Genomic DNA, 15,863 nt, shown 5'->3' with positions numbered 1-15,863 from the left:
TCCCTAGTGTCCTATAGAAATGGTTCCAGACAGACTAGTTTTTAAAAAGTTCATATTTTCAAAACTCTTTTATGACCAGATATCTAGTTTAATATATACTTTAAAAAGAATTTCCTCCTCAAAATACTTAACATCCAACCTTGATTTAAGATGATGTCTAACAGCTCTTGTTGTTCATATCATGGTCTATTTTGTAAATATTTGTCTGCATATTATAGTCTCATCTCCCCACTCCTCCCAACTAGACTATAAATTCCTTAGCCCAAGGACATCTCACTTTCATCTTTATATTACAGAGCTTTACAAACTTAAATAATTAACAAATGCTGAATCCAAAGTGATCCTTTGAATTTTTTTCTTTTGTCAGTGATTTGTCTGCTTCCCTTTAAATTGTAAGCTCCTTGAGAGTAAGACCTATATATGCATGCCCTCTTGCTTGCATACACTTAAATTTTTTTTTCTCTCTCTCTCTCTGATTGTTACTGTATATATGTAACAAGTCACTACACGTCCTTTATAAGCAATTAAACATTTGCTAAATTGAACTGGTGAGGAAAGTTAGGGGATATTTGGCAGATATTTCTTTCCATTACAGATATGTGAATATATGAATAGTGGCAGAGGCTAGACTCAAAACCATCTTAAAGAATTGATTCTATTGTCATGATCCAAACAGATCTGGATTAGGATAGAACATTGGGACTAAAACTAATAAGATTCATTATTAGGTTAAAAAAAATCAATTTCATGCAAAAACCATGCAAAATAATTTCAGAAGTTTGAGGATTTGGTGATCACTTTTAGCTGGGGGATGGTGACCAAGGAAAAGCTTCATACAATAAATGGTATTCAGCAGACAGAAGAGATAGGAAAGATTCTATGTATACGATACATCATGAACAAAGGCATAGAAATGAAAGAGAATGGTAAGACGATATGGAAGTAATCCCATTGGACTAGAATTAAAGTGGATGGCAGGGGATTTTATAAAGCTGGAAAAGTGGGTCAGAACCAGAGGACCTTAGATAGGAAAGACAAAGCCACTGAAGATTCTGCGGCAGAGGAACAACTTGATCTGCATAGTTCATTAGAAAGTTCATTAGTGTAGTTATGTGAATTTAAGACATACAGACCAGTTAGATTGTTATAATAGTCCTGGAAGGATCCAAACTAGGTTATTTAGTTTGGATGAGGGAAGGGTTCAGATATGAAAGATATTGAGAAGACAGAATTAACAGGATTTGGTATCTCATTGTATATTCCAGGAAAAGGGTGTAAAGATAACCTGGGTTTTAGTCTGGGGACCTGAGACAATAGTGACATCCTTTGTAGAACTAGAGGGTTGGGAGGCAGAGGGCTAAGTTCAAGAAAAGAAGGTGATCAGTCAGTGTGGACATGTTCAGTTTGTGGTGCTGACAGGACATTCAGGTAAAACTATCCACATCACAAGTTAGAGCTGGAAGGGACCTTAGAGATCATCTAATCCAATTAACCTCATTTTACAGATGGGGAAAGTGAAGCCTAGAATGGGGAAGTGACTTGCCCAAGATCACACAGCTAGCCAGATAATGAATGCGAAAGTACTTTGTAAATGGTAAGGAGTTATACAGATATAAAGGGTGGTTGCTGTTGTTTTTATTGGTGGTCTCTGTTTTGAACAGGAGATCTGGGACCCTATTGGTAGGTCTATATTGTTTTCTCCTTTTCTTTTAAAGAAATACCCAGGGACCAGCAAAACCAGAGCCAAGTACAGTAGTAATCTTGGCTGTATTTCAGTCATGATTTCCTTATCTACTTAATCCTTGACTCCATATCCTTCCCTCACTGCAAGAATAGATATAAAATGCCTGTCCTATAAAATAAGGATATTTAGTACTGATGCTGAGATAGCATTGTTTTTCCAAGGAGTTCCCAGCTTTTCACAAAATGTCTTTCCACCTCCTCATGAACCCTTGGGAGTCAGGAAAGGGGAGGAGTATTCCATCTATTTAAAATGTCATAGAACCATAGAAGTCAAGAGCTGGAAAAAACACTTGGAGATAGTCTAATCTACCCTTCTCTCTTTATGGAAAAGGAGATTAAGGCCTAAATGAGACTTTCTTAAAGTCCACTGCCAACAGAGCCAGTTTTTCTGAATCCCGGTTCATCACATTGCTTTCCTCTCTATTGACAGATTTAATATCAGCAACCATTATCAATCCATGTTATTGTTTAAAATAGTAATAATAGCTCACATTTTTCTAGTACTTGAAGGTTTTCTAGAGCATTTATCTCAGAACCACCTTGGGCCTTAGGGTAAGTGACTAAAAAACTAGAAGTAAAGGAGGAAGGTGTAGTATATCCCTTATTATCCTCTCTTTACAATTGAGGAAACTGATGGTGTGCTCAGGTTTACAGTTAGTAAATATTAGGGTTCCATTTCCTCATAATTAAATGGGGGTGTTGAACTAGATAACCTCTAAGGCTCCTTCCAGTCCTCAATCTATGATTCTATGACTCTGAATGTGAACTTAGATCTCCCAGTTCCAACTCCAGCATTCTTTTCACAAGATAATGATCATGTTTTGTTCTGCTATATACAAGGAGTTTAGACTCATTCTTGCTTTTTTTTCCCTCTGTCTCTTTCTCACCTCTAGTTCTACAGTGCATCGGGGATGCCTACCAAGCATCTCTCAGACAGCGTCTGTGCAGTATGCGGGCAGCAGATCTTCGTAGATGTCAATGAAGAGGGAATCATTGAGAACACATACAGACTGTCCTGCAACCATGTGTATCCTGCCTAGTGTCCACACTCCTTCCACCAGGCTGCCCTTTTTGGCCTTGGAGAAAGGAAAGGGTGGTATCCATGTCACCAGGCTAATTGAGGCCTGCAATTCTGACCCATGCTAGCCACAAGTGGGGGGTGAAGGAGAACAGCAGGCCAGTTAAATTCAGCAAGCATTTATTAAACACTAATAATATTCAGTCTTATGCTCAGCATTGAGGGAGATACAAAGTTTAGATTGTCTTTCTTTACATAGTTCACAGTCTACTGATGGGGAATGAATTGTTCCAAGAAAAATGGAAGAAATCCTTCATGGAGGAGGACAAATAAGATAGCAAATGTAACAAGATCCAAGGGAATTCTAACCTGGTAGTAGAATAGAAAATTATGACAGATGAAGTAAGGAAGGGAGACCACCAAATATCTAAGTGCTAGAGTTAAGTTTTTTTCAGTCATGGGTAGAACAGGACTATCTGAAGAAGCAACTTCTTGTGCTTCGAGGAACAGTGATATGGATCCAAACGTGCCAGAGAGATCGTCAGAGAGAAAAAAGACAAGTGGTGGTGGTTGATGACGCCTTCCTGAGATGTGCCAAGATGGCTATTTGATGAGACTGTACTAGCATACAGTAAAGTGGCCTGCTATCTTTCCTGGACATGAACCTTGGAAGTATCAGAAGGTTTCTAAGACTTGTCCAACTCAGTAATTACCATACATTTCAGAATATCAATATGAAGACAAATGTTGTGTTAATATGATGAGGAAAGTTACCAAAAGGAACCTGGGAAACATTGCTAAGAACTATGAAGCCCTAGACCAAAGAAAAAAAAATGAAGACCTTACAGTCTACTCATCACTATTATGAAGGGAAGGGAAGAGAAGAGATTAAGAAGAGAAAGGTAGATTTGGGAAATGGCTATCTAGTTAAGAAGATGGTATCCAAGAACAGGATTTGGAATTCTTAACCACATTTTAAAATAAGTCTATGGATTCTTGATCAGGGATAGTATATACCTAAGAAAAGCTACTTTTAAATATTTAAAGTCTTTAAACTGTAATCTAGAGAGTTTTAAACTGAAAAGGGTTTAGGAGGTGAGAAAAACTTCCCCCCTAGATAGGCAGTAATTGGTACCACTGGAAAAAGGATAAAAAGAAGAGAGGACCACTAATTCATAGGAGAGAATGTCAGAGAAGAAATTTCACTTATGAAGCTTCTCACCTTAACTTTTTGTTCACATATGTAGAAAATATGAGTAGTTAAGTTGTTGAACTAGATATCCAAACTTAAGGGTTTTTTGTTTGTATTGGGGTTAAGTGACTTGCCCAGGGTCACACAGATAGGAAGTATTAAGCCTGTGAGGCCAGATTTGAACTCAGGTCCTCCTGAGTTCAGGGATGGTGCTCTATCCATTGTGCCATCTAGCTGAACCTGATATCCAAACTTAAGGAGGCCAGTTTGACCTTATGGGTTTAAGTGGGGTATAATAGAATGGAATTCGTTACTGAAAAATGATTCTAGAAGGGCATACTGGCTTCTAAAGGAATATAGATAGAATGGATGGTTTAATAGCATTATATATTATATATATGCATATATATAATATATATTATAAGTTCTGTTAGGTCAAAACCTGGAATCTGACAGCTAAAATATAGTAGGAAGAGTTTGAATAGGAAGAAGCAGTGGAAGAACCATTATTAAATGTTATTGTCATGGAAATGTGCTACAAATTACTCAAAAGTAGGAAGGATTTGATGAGGTGTTTGGAAAATAAATTATAAAAAAAAGCATGATATTATAATGATGTGGATGACTACTATTCTGGGGTCCAATGCAGATAATAAATGAATAGGAACTGATTATTTTGATATAAGAGTTTTGGAGGGAGTGACTGATCCATTATAGAGTTAATGCTAGGAATGGAGAATTATGCAATGGAGAATTAAGCTGAGCATAATGTGTTTCACATCCCAGATTTTAGGTAAGTGAATTTCAAAGGGTTCAGAGAAATGAAAGGTAGGATCCCATGGCCTAATATTTTGGAGTGAAAATTGGCCCAAGAACATCTTATTATTGGAACATTTCCATAATGTATAATTCTGAAGAGACTAGCATAAATTAATTCCTTGAAAAGAAAAAAAGGGAGCTGCCTAAAAAAACTAATGTGATTGAACAGGAAATTCATCTGACCATATTTAGTAAAGATGTGTACAGAACACACCAAGACAAGAATTTAAAGAAGTATAGCATTGACCATATCATAAGTGCTAATATCTGGATTGACACAAAGCTACTGATAAATACTAGGGACAAGAAAGGGAGATGGTTTTTTCCTATATGGGGAATAAGAGAAGGCTTAGGAATAGGACCAGGGCACCGAGAGGACACAATGGATAGAGTACCTGTGCTGGAGTCAGGAGGACCTAAGTTCATATTGGGCCACTTAACATCTAACCGTGTGACCCTGGGCAAGTCACTTAACCCCAATTGCCACACCAAAGGAAAAAAAGGGCATAGAACTTTTAATTGGAGTGGATGAGATGACAATAAAGAATGGATGATTCAATTTTTATTTTACTTCTATTTTTTTTCTTCCAAGAAGAATGATCTTTGGTATTGAAAAAGAATAAAAAATGGTTCACAAATTAATAAGGAAAAAGTAAAGCAGTGTCTCACTGCCCTCAGTTTATCTCACAAGAGCTGACCAAATTATATCCTTACATACCAATAGAATTGGCATATAAGTCAGTGAACTAGTATTAATCAGTCAGCTCCCACAGAATGCTAGATGGCAAAGCGATAGAATACTGGGCCCAGAGTCAGAAAGACTGGAGTTCAAATCTTAGATCGAGATCCTCAAACTTTTTAAATGGGGGCCAGTTCACTGTCCCTCAGACTGTTGGAGGGCCGGACTATAGTAAAAACAAAAACTTTGTTTTGTGGGCCTTTAAATAAAGAAACTTCATAGACCTGGGTGAGGGGGATAATCATCCTCAGCTGCCACACCTGGCCTGCAGGCCATAGGTTGAGGACCCCTGTCTTAGATCCTTAGCTGTGTAAACCTGGGCAAATCATTTAACCTCCATCAGCTTCAGTTTTCTCAACTGTAAAATGAAGGCAATAATAATACCTATTTCCCAAGATTATGAAGTTCAAGTGACAGAATATTTGTAAAATACCTAGCACAGTGCCTGGCACATAGTAGGTTTTTAATAAATCCATCCTTCCTTACTGCTTCTCAGAAGTGCTGGGGATACAAAGAAAGGCAATCCTGCTCCCCAATATGCAAACAACTATTCATCAGCAAAATTTAGATAAAATAGATTAGAGAAAATCCACTGAAGGAAAGATACTAGATTAGGGGAATTGAGGAGAATTCTTCCTGAAGAATGTTGGACTTTAGCTGGCACTTGAAGGAAACTTGGTGGCCAGGAGGTGGAGGTGAAAAGTTCAGAATTCGAGAAATGGGAGACAGCCCGAGAAAATGCCCAATCAGCAAATGGGAATGCCACGTTTGAGGAATAGCAAGAAGTGAAGAGCCACTCACAGTCTTTGAAGGGGAGGAAGGTAGAAGACTGGAAAGGTAGGGAAAGGCCCAGTTCTGTGGGGTTTTAAAAGCTACCCAGAGGATTTATATGAGCTCTGGAGATGATAGCCACTGGAGTTGGAGTCAAAGTATGTGTGTGCTAAGGGGCAGTATAATATCATCAGACTGTACTTTAGAAAGATCAGTTTGACAACAGAATGAAAGATGGATTGGAGTAGATAAAAGCCTTGAAGCAAGACTACCAGTCAGCAGGCTATTTAGGTAGGAAGTGATATGATTATTGAGGAGATTCCATTAGTGATCTTTGAAAGGTTTTAGAGAATCATGACAAGATTGCTACAGGACAAGTGTCCTCATTTGCCAAAAAGTGGGACGAATAGTGTCCAGTGACTTTTACTTATATTCATGGTGTAATTTTAGAAAGCATTAAAGGAATGACTTGTGGGCATTTAGAAATACAGTTATCAATGATAACTCTTGTGGTTTCATGAAGGAAAAGTTTCATTTCAGATTAAACTTCCTTTTTTTTTTTTTTTTGGACAGCACTACTAAAACATAGGAATTCTGAAAATATGGTATCCTTAGATTTTTAGCAAAGCAGAATTTCTCATTCTGTCTTCATGGACAAGTTGGAGAGATGAACTATTTAAACAGTGTAGTTCCATAAACTGAAAGACCAGATCCAAACAATAATTATTACATTAACTTGGGAGTTAGTCTCTACTGGAATGCTTCAAGGATTTTTCCTTATCCCTCTGCCTCTCTGTGTTTTTTTTAGTGATGTAGCTATGGGAGTATAAATGATATGCTTATCAGGTTTATGGCTGACACAAAGGTAGGAGGGATTAGTATCCAAGATGAACTCAGTTTAAAATAATGGGCTGAATCAAATATCAAATAGAATAGGTATAAATATAAAATTCTACTTTTGTTTTCAAGAAAATCACCTCAATACAGAGTGGGAGAGATGTGGAGTTTTTTGTATCCTATAAGTTCAGTATGAGTGTGATCTGGCAACACTCTGGTAAAAACACATCAGTAATATTGTGTTCATTTTAAGAAAGTCATAGACAAGCTGGAAAACCTTCATGAGAGTGTGACTGAGATGGGAAATGGAAATAGAGGAACTGGGGATGTTTAGCCTGATGAAGAAAAGACTTCAGGAGGAGAGCAGAACAGGACACAGTAGTCCTCAAATTTGAAGGATTGTCATGGGAAGAGGAATTTGGCATATTCTATTTGGTCCTGATCATGGGGGCAGGAACAGGATCACTGGGTGAAAGTGCTCCAGAAATCATTGGACAAGATAAAGGGTGGGAGTTGATAGGTTGGGAAAAGCTACCAGTTGTTGGCATAGCCCCTCATTTTCCATCAGTGGGATAACACCAACCTTGACGAAAAGATAAACCTGCAGAGTTTTTGATTTGAGAAATAAAAAATTTTGAAAGTGAGGCCTTCATTTCACATTGGCAGGCTGAGTGGATCCTAGCACATTCCCTCTTTAGACTGAGGTAGACTACTTGAGAGAGAAAGGCATTCTCAAATGTCTCTCTTCCCTCAGAGTGATTACTGTGGTTTCCTAGCCATGCTGGAAACTGGGTCTCATGATGGCTCAGAACCAGAACCATGGTGGAAGATGGGTTCAACAGGGAAATGCTTATCCTTTGGAGATAAATTGAATTGGCCCAAGGGTTTTTGTTTGGGGAGTTTTGTTTTGTTTATTTTGCTATGGTGAATAAACTCACTTCTCTCTATTAGTTTCTCTTAACCATCATGTGTTCTCAGATTTCACGAGTTCTGCATCCGTGGATGGTGTATTGTGGGAAAGAAGCAGACATGTCCCTACTGCAAAGAAAAGGTGGATCTCAAGCGGATGTTCAGTAACCCGTATCCTTTTGGGCCTGGTCTGGATCAATGGGTTCCCTCCCAAGGACTCTTTCTGGAAGGCTGGGCAACAAAGGAGTGGGGTGAGCTTAGGAGGAGCCCTTTGATGGAGTGTCTTGGTCTGGAGTTAATTTTCAGTGTTTTTTGGCTTCTTGCTAGTGAAAACATAGCAAGACCCACACATTGGCCCTCAAAATTACTTTCTTCAATACTCACCCTCACTGCATCAGCCCCTTTTTTCTTTCTTAACCTCCTACCCAGACGTCTTACTACAAGCCTCCCCGAACTGGCTAGCAGTATTGATTCTTCTCTCCCAGTAATCCTTCCTTAGGAGTGGATCTGTCACATGGGCCACTTGAGAGAATCTCAGCCATTCGGACAATACCAGATAGGGTGGGGAAGAGATGCTGCTCACAGGTTCAGCTAAGGTCTGCATGCCAACATGACTCTTGCTTGTTATCAAACTTGGGCACAAAAGCCTCAGGACCAGAACCCTGTTGTCCTTTAACCTTCCTTTTTCCCAGACTCCTCAGCAAGAAGTCACCAATGGCAACACATTCTTAGGCCACTTTATTGAAATTTGCCCATTATCATTCACCTAGAACATGAATTTGTTATTGTTTTTCTAAAACTTTGAGACTAATCCCTTCCCAATACCATAATTTCTTCACTGTAGGCATAAGGAGTCATAGTCCAGCTCTGAAAGGACTCATATGTCCCAGCTAGCTCTGCCTGGCTTTCCTTCATAGTCTCTCATTTCAACCCCACTTAGCTCCTTGTCCTGTCCTTGATAGAATAGCAATCCTATCAGCTGCAGTGCTATTGCATTTTGTCTTTTCCAAAGCTACCTCAGATAATCTCATTTAACTTTCACAGCAACCTTGTAAAATAGAGCAGGAATCTTTTTATAGATAAGGAAATTGAGGCAGCAGCATCAAGTCAAGTGACTTGCTTAGAAACTCAGCTAAAAAAGTGACAAGATAGTATTTGGGCTCTGAAGTCCAATGCTTTTTCTATTACATCATACCAGGGGACAAATCTGGTTTAAAGCTCTTTGTCCCCTTTAACCACAGTAAAATGCTCTACTATAATTTCTCTCTACAATTGCTATTAATTAGTCCATACATATTCCTCACTTCTAATTCTGTAACATTTAAGGCTCTATTATCCCAGTGAAGGTTAGTGGATAGTTGCAGTATTTTATAGATGAGTAATTTGAATTCACCAAAATGATTTGCCTTGGATCACACAGAAAGAATTGTAGCCAGAATTCAAACCAAGCTCTCCTGATTGTAGGACATCCAATGCCCTCTTGTTGCCTTTTACAGATAAATGGCAAACTAGAGTTTTCAAAGTAATTTTGTATCCATTGCCTCAGAATGAGAAAGGAATATAGAAGTTTTGTAGCATTCCCTTCCCAAAGCAGTGTTATTTTGTAAAATGTAAAAATGCCATAAATCATTGTAACTTCTCTGCCAGCATCTGACTGGCAGCAAGATCAGGCCTGTTTGGGGATATCTAATTGTTATGAAAAGCAATATTCAAAGCATATTTTTCTAGCATTTTAAGATTTACAAAGTGCTTTACAGACATTTTTTCATTTGCACCTCATAATAATCTTATGGGGGAGAAACTATGGGCGTTGTTGTTCCCTCCTTGTAGGTGAGGAAACAGGCTTAGAGAAATTCATTGGCTTGTCTGTAGTCACCCAGTTAGTAAGTCCCAAAGACAGAATTTGAACCTAATTCTTTCTCACTCCAGATCCAGCACTTTACCTTAGGATAACCTAAGTGTTGAGTAGTTTAGCTCTTCTAAGTGTTTAGAAATTTAGCACTTCGAAGTGTTGAGCTAAACTACTCTTTTGGTACACTTCCCAACTTCCTCCAATTGCTCTAAGTTCTATTGTCTGGAGTTGTCAAGGACATGGATATTCCCTATTTTGTATAACTCCTCCAAGTATAAAGAGAACTTTGGTTTTCATTTCTCTAATAGCCCAGTTTCCCATTCCCCACTTGTGAAATTCTTGGTTTCTCCAGCTGCCAGTATTGTTAACGCCAGAGGACTTTTCTTTCCCCTTAGCTCCCTAAGTCTTCCTTTGAGTAAATCCTTTCAGCCCAATCACAATGAGGGGTTTTCAAAAGGACCCTTATTGGAGAAAGTATTTTATAAATTTTTGAATCACTATTCAAATTTCGGTATTAAAGAAATAGGAAATATCAAATCCACAAAGTTTCGTGTATATATCCTTTTTTCCTCAAAATAACCACAGTCCAACCATGTATGGATTTGGCTGGCACATTTTTTGGGGAAATGGGCTAAATGGCCCTTCTTTTTCCTTATTTCAGCCCTAAAAAGATTTTATAACAATGACAACTTCTTCATCTAGTGACTAAGACTAGGCCCCAAGACTAGTCAACTAACTCCCACTCTAGCCATCACTGACCAGATAGCATTTTCCAAAGCTGCATTAGAATAGCTCATGTTTGCTCACAACAGCCTTGTGAAGTAGGTATTGCATATGTTGTTACTTTGATTTTGCAGATGAAGAAACTAAATGATTTGTCCATTATCACTCAGCTACAACATGAATTTGTATTTGTTTTTCTAAGACTTTGAGACTAATCCCTTCCCATTATCAAGAATAGATTACTTCATTTCCTTATAAAAAATCTGCACCCTCTATGGACCATTCCAGCTGAGTTATTATTTTTAGACTTTCTAAACTCTACCCTAATTCTCACCTTACTGACAGAAGTGATAGGACAGTTCTTGAACTAATGCATAATCATAATATAGGTTACCACTATACCCACTTGCCAGATAATTCTTTCTTGCCTTAGTTGTTTTCCCAGGAAAGTGGTCTTTTCTAGAACCTTACGGACGTATTTGAAGTAGCAGAACTCATATTATCAACAGTAATAAAAGAGTCTGTTCTTTACAAACACTAACCCCTCTTCCTCCCACCAAAAATCTCCAAACTGTCAGAATAAACTCAAGACATGCACCAGTTCCTTCAATTGCTTCTCATGTTTTCCAGTTTCCTCTCCATTCTTGCCACTCTCCTCAAAATGTGTTTCAGTTTGTCACTACCATTCCTAAAATATGATATAGAGGTGCACACAATATGTCTGACCCTAGTAGAGAGCAAGAGTTGCTCACTGCTTGCATCCTGCATATAATGCTTCTATTTATGCAGCATTAGCATTTTTTGTTTGTCATATCCTTTTTACCCATATTGATCACTAAAACATCCTCCTTTTCCACATAAATTGCTTTCTACCTGTGTCTTCTCTCTTCTGTGCCATTTGTTTGGAATGTTAATGAAAGGATTCTTCCTTAGGTATGATTTGGATTAAATATTCTCTTAGGTTTCCAAGATTCTCAAATTAGCATCCATACAGCTCCTGCTGCTGACATCTCTAATTTGTTACAGGCAGTCATATCAGACACTTAGAATTAGAACAAAAAGAAGAAATATTACAACTTCCTTACTCAAAAAGCTAGATAGTCGAACATCTCTCCCCATATTTTCCTCTGAAAATTAGGGAATTTTTCTTTGTATTTTTTCTTTGTGAGTTTTAATCTCAGACCCTCCTGCTATAGTTGAAGTCAGAATGATTGAGAACCATTAACTGCTTTGTGATCCTTTGTAGGCTTGAAGATCACAATCTTCCTCTCTCCATTCTCACCTCCAGATTTTCTCAAGATAAACTAAGCTACTTTTTCTCTTCAGTTTCCCGCCCTGCCCCCATGGTTTATTCATATTCATATATCGTAGTCACTTCAGCTTCTCCACAGCTGAGTCCTAACTAGAATCTTAAGTGAGGGTCTGAACATAGTCCCTCATGTTGCAGATCTTGTCCTTGGTCATGGAGCATTTGGGAGGATGGCCAGTATAGCCATATCCTGTGAGCCAGCAGGGTGTGTGTTTTGGTTTTGGTTTTTTTTGTTGTTTTTTGGGGGTTTTTTGCCTGATCCAAGTAGAGAATACTTGTACACCTGGGGAAGAGACAACCACTTTCCAATTAACCCTGGCTAGTGGGCAGGAAAAAGAAAGATGTTGGATACTTTGACCTCCAACTAAAGGGTACCTAGAAGTCATCCAGTGCAACCCTTCAGATTGTAGAGGAAAAAATGAAAGCCTGAAGAGAATGAGTGCTAGGATTTTAATTCAAATCCTTTGATCCAAGGAAAGTGGAAAGGATTTGCTTCTCTTTCCCTTGTAATCAGCAACTCAGGAGCAACTCTCCAAATAGTCTTGGCTCCTCCTTCCCATTCATACCTCCTATCTGTTTTAGTCCAGCATCTCTGAATTGTTCTTTCTCTTCTTCTTCCCTTCTCCCTCCTCTCATGTCTCCTGTCTCCATCTCTTCTCCACTCTTTTCTCCCTTTTGTTCCTTCCTCTTGCCCTTCTACTCCTTCTTTCCTTTCCCCTGTCCTCTCTTCTGCTATATACACATCTCCATTTTTCACCCAAATTGATGTAAACCCTTCTTGGTTCAGGGAGAGACGACTGGGGAGAGGCAGTTATTAGGAAAGAGTTTCGCTTCCCCTCTGTCTCATAGTTTCTCTTGGGGCTCAGAAGCCCTCTCTGTGGAGTTTGTCTTATGTGGGGCTGTCAGGGAAGTTGGTGACTAGGCTCGGTGTGTCACTGACCAGGGAGGACCAAGCCATGAATCAGAAATGTCCCTGCGGTCCTGGCCGACCGCTGGTCTAACCCACCAGAGCCTCCTCGTCGTGCCTATTCTCGGACTGTGGCCCTTTTCTTTAACCACGTGCACTGCAGATGGGAGCGGCCTCATGTCATGTATGGACAGCTGCTCGACTGGCTCCGTTACCTCGTGGCCTGGCAGCCAGTCATCATCGGACTGGTACAGGGAATCAACTACACCCTGGGTCTGGAGTAACCCTGACACAGAAGGGAAGCTTGGGCACAGGGGTCAGGGGCCAGCCGCCCTCCAGCTCAAGCCCCGGGCTGGGGCAGCCCCCTCCTCCAGCACCGCTGCCAGAGACCTCGGCGTCCTGCAACTGCTTCTGAACACTCCCTCCCTCGACTCCAGGGGCAGACTCTTGTGTCTGGGGGTGTGGCAGCGAACCCCAGCCCAGTCTGGGGACTCCCAGACAGGGAGGTTCTTTTTAAAAGAAAATTATTTTAATGACTATATTTAAAAACCTTTTTTATTGCAAGAATGTTAAGGTGGTGATAGCCACCCTCTCTTCCCCTCCTCCCTTCCCTGTTCTCTTCCCCTTCCTCATCCCTGTCTGCCGGCTTGAGAGCCCCAGACTGAAATGGGAAGGTGTGGGGTGGCCTGGGTCCCAGGCAGGACCCTGAACAAGTCATCTCCCTCCTGAAGCTCAGTGTAACTCCTAAAAGAGGGTCTCCCCAGCTCTGAAAAGAGCTCTGACCCTGCATGGTGTGCTGATTTGGGGGGTTTCAATGCCTGAAAATCCAAACACACACACGCATACACACACCGTGGCTAAGCAGGGTTGTCAGTCAGGGTTCCTGGGTAGTGGCGTTCCAAAGAGCTGGTCACAGCCGGGGAATCTGCTGGAAGGGCTGTCTGCAGCTGTGAGGCGCGGAGACTGCGCTGCCTTTTGTACCATTAGCTGCAGGCCCCATCCCCTCCTAACTGGTCACGGGCTGGTGGTGACAGTGCTGCACAGCTAGGGTGGCTCTTGGGAGGGAATATTGCCTTGGGTGCCTTCCCTCCTGGTCTTCAGCAACCTCCATCAGGTTGAGTGGGACCTTCTTCCAAGACAAATGGTCTCTCCTCCGGATGTAGTTTTCCAAAGCTATGAGCCATCCTTTCCCCTGCACTCTGCCCTTTCCCACCAGACAAACCCACAGGTACACATCCACTTACATCCTACCTCCTCACACCTTCTTGACATTTTCAAAGTTGGAAATTCAAGACTTGGTGGTTTGGAGATCTCAGTTGAAAATATTTGCATTCAGTGGCCCTTCTACTGCCCTGGGGAGCTCTGGAGAGAGCCAAGAGTGTCCCCTCAGGAAGAGCTTCATGACCCAGCCATGCAAAGAGTTACCCCTTCCTTGAGGAGTCCCTCATGGCCTACTTTGGGAGGTGGGGGTTGTCTTATTTTTGTCATCTGGGTGTGTAGGTGCCCTAAAAGAGCCATCACTGTCCCTGACCAGCTGGAGGGTTGCCACCCAAAGCTCCAGAGACCTGGGAAAAAGCCCTAGTGGGGCCTTGGACACTTATGTGGGTCACGGCAGGAAAGCTTGAAAGCATGTGTGGTGAGGCAAGTTTCAAAGCAAAATTGGAAGTAGTGATGGATGTGCCAAAGGCAAAAAAGAAACGGAACCAGGCAAAGGCAGAGACTCCTAATGATGACTCTCAGACTCCTGGATCTGTGTCTGTTGCTGGGAACAGGCCAACCCGGGGAAGGGGCCCCTGACGTTAGGGCTGGATGCATTTGCTACTTAGTCTGGCTATCTACCGGCCGATGATGGCGCAGGGCAGGGGAGGCGGAAGTTACTGACACGGGATCTTTGAGGCTCAGCAGACTATAAACCTGGCCAATCAGCAGCTCTGCGTATCTGAACGTTTTCAGCATCCATGATTCCACGAGGGTTTGGGGATAGTGCCCTCAATAGGAAAAGTGAGCTGAAGCCCCTCCAAGGCTAGAAATATTGGGGTGACAGCTTTTAGCCAGGACCTACACCATGCTGCTTAAAGTCAGAAGGGTTTACTTCAATATTATTGAATAATAATAGGAAGGCGGGAACAGAAGATGGCCCCACAGAAACTGCAGGACTTACAACTGGGAGCTTTTCCCCCTTCTCTGCTCTGAAGGATCTCGTCCCAGAAGTCTGCTTTCCTCTTCCCCACACACGGCCCCCAGGCTGGCTGAGGCTGCCACTAATTCAGAGGAAGAAGGACCCCTCTCCCCCCCCCCCCCCCCCCCCCCCGTGTCTGCCTGGGCTCCTGCACTGGAGGCCACAAAGCTGACCCACCCCCCACCCCCACCAATTTCACAGGGAGGGAGGGAGGGCCATTATTGGTAGGTTTTTCTTGTTGCTGTTGTTGTTGCAGTTGTGGGGGATATGGGTGGGGATCATGGGAGGGCAAAGGCCAGACTGGGAAGAGGGGAGCCTTCAGCTTTTGGGGTCAACTCCAGAGTCTGGAGACTGCCCCCTGAGAGGTGCTGGGCCCAACCTTTCTCACAACTCCAGTTTTAATAAAACCCAGAGAGCTGAGAGAAAATTCCTGAGTTCCTTTTCCTTGGCTTCTCCCATGCTGCTCCAGGAAGGACTGGACTTAGTTGGCTCTATCCCTGTGTCCAGAGCCTCCTGCACCAATGAGACATGAGTTCATTTGTCCAAGGTTACAAGAACCCCACAGGATCACTACCCAAAGGAGGAGGCACAATCCGAGGCTATTTTCTTTGAAGACAGAGCCAGCCATCAGGTTCTTTGCCAGCCTGTTCCTGCCCACTTAGGTTTCTCCCTAAACCTCTGCTTCAGGTCACATAAAGTCACTTATCCTCACTGGTTCTCAGTTTTCTCATCTCTATATCGGGCTTAGGGAAAATATGCTTAGGCATGAAATCAATACGGTCTTAAATTTAAGGCAGAGACAAAAAAAGGAAACACGCCCTGCTTTTAGGGCTATCAAACTATATATCAAAACAATTTCAGTGGG

The 15,863-nt window shown here is 41.4% G+C and overlaps 1 protein-coding gene across 2 annotated transcripts in view; it reads left to right on the top strand.

Moving 5' to 3' along the window:
* RNF121 (ring finger protein 121) overlaps positions 1–15,425 on the top strand; it is a 116,089-nt gene extending 100,664 nt beyond the window's left edge. For both annotated transcript variants that reach the window (XM_051987462.1, XM_051987463.1), the window contains exons 7-9: positions 2,637–2,770; positions 8,098–8,199; positions 12,983–15,425. In XM_051987462.1, the coding sequence (XP_051843422.1) occupies positions 2,637–2,770; positions 8,098–8,199; positions 12,983–13,103 (357 nt within the window). In that variant the 3' untranslated portion in view covers positions 13,104–15,425. The remainder of the gene's footprint in view (positions 1–2,636; positions 2,771–8,097; positions 8,200–12,982) is intronic.
* Positions 15,426–15,863: the final 438 nt, after the last annotated feature.

Source organism: Antechinus flavipes, chromosome 3 (assembly GCF_016432865.1).
Source record: "Antechinus flavipes isolate AdamAnt ecotype Samford, QLD, Australia chromosome 3, AdamAnt_v2, whole genome shotgun sequence".
In the NCBI taxonomy this organism is placed as follows: Eukaryota; Metazoa; Chordata; class Mammalia; order Dasyuromorphia; family Dasyuridae; genus Antechinus; species Antechinus flavipes.
Note: the sequence above shows the minus strand (reverse complement) of the source record. Positions and strands in the feature narration are given on the sequence as shown.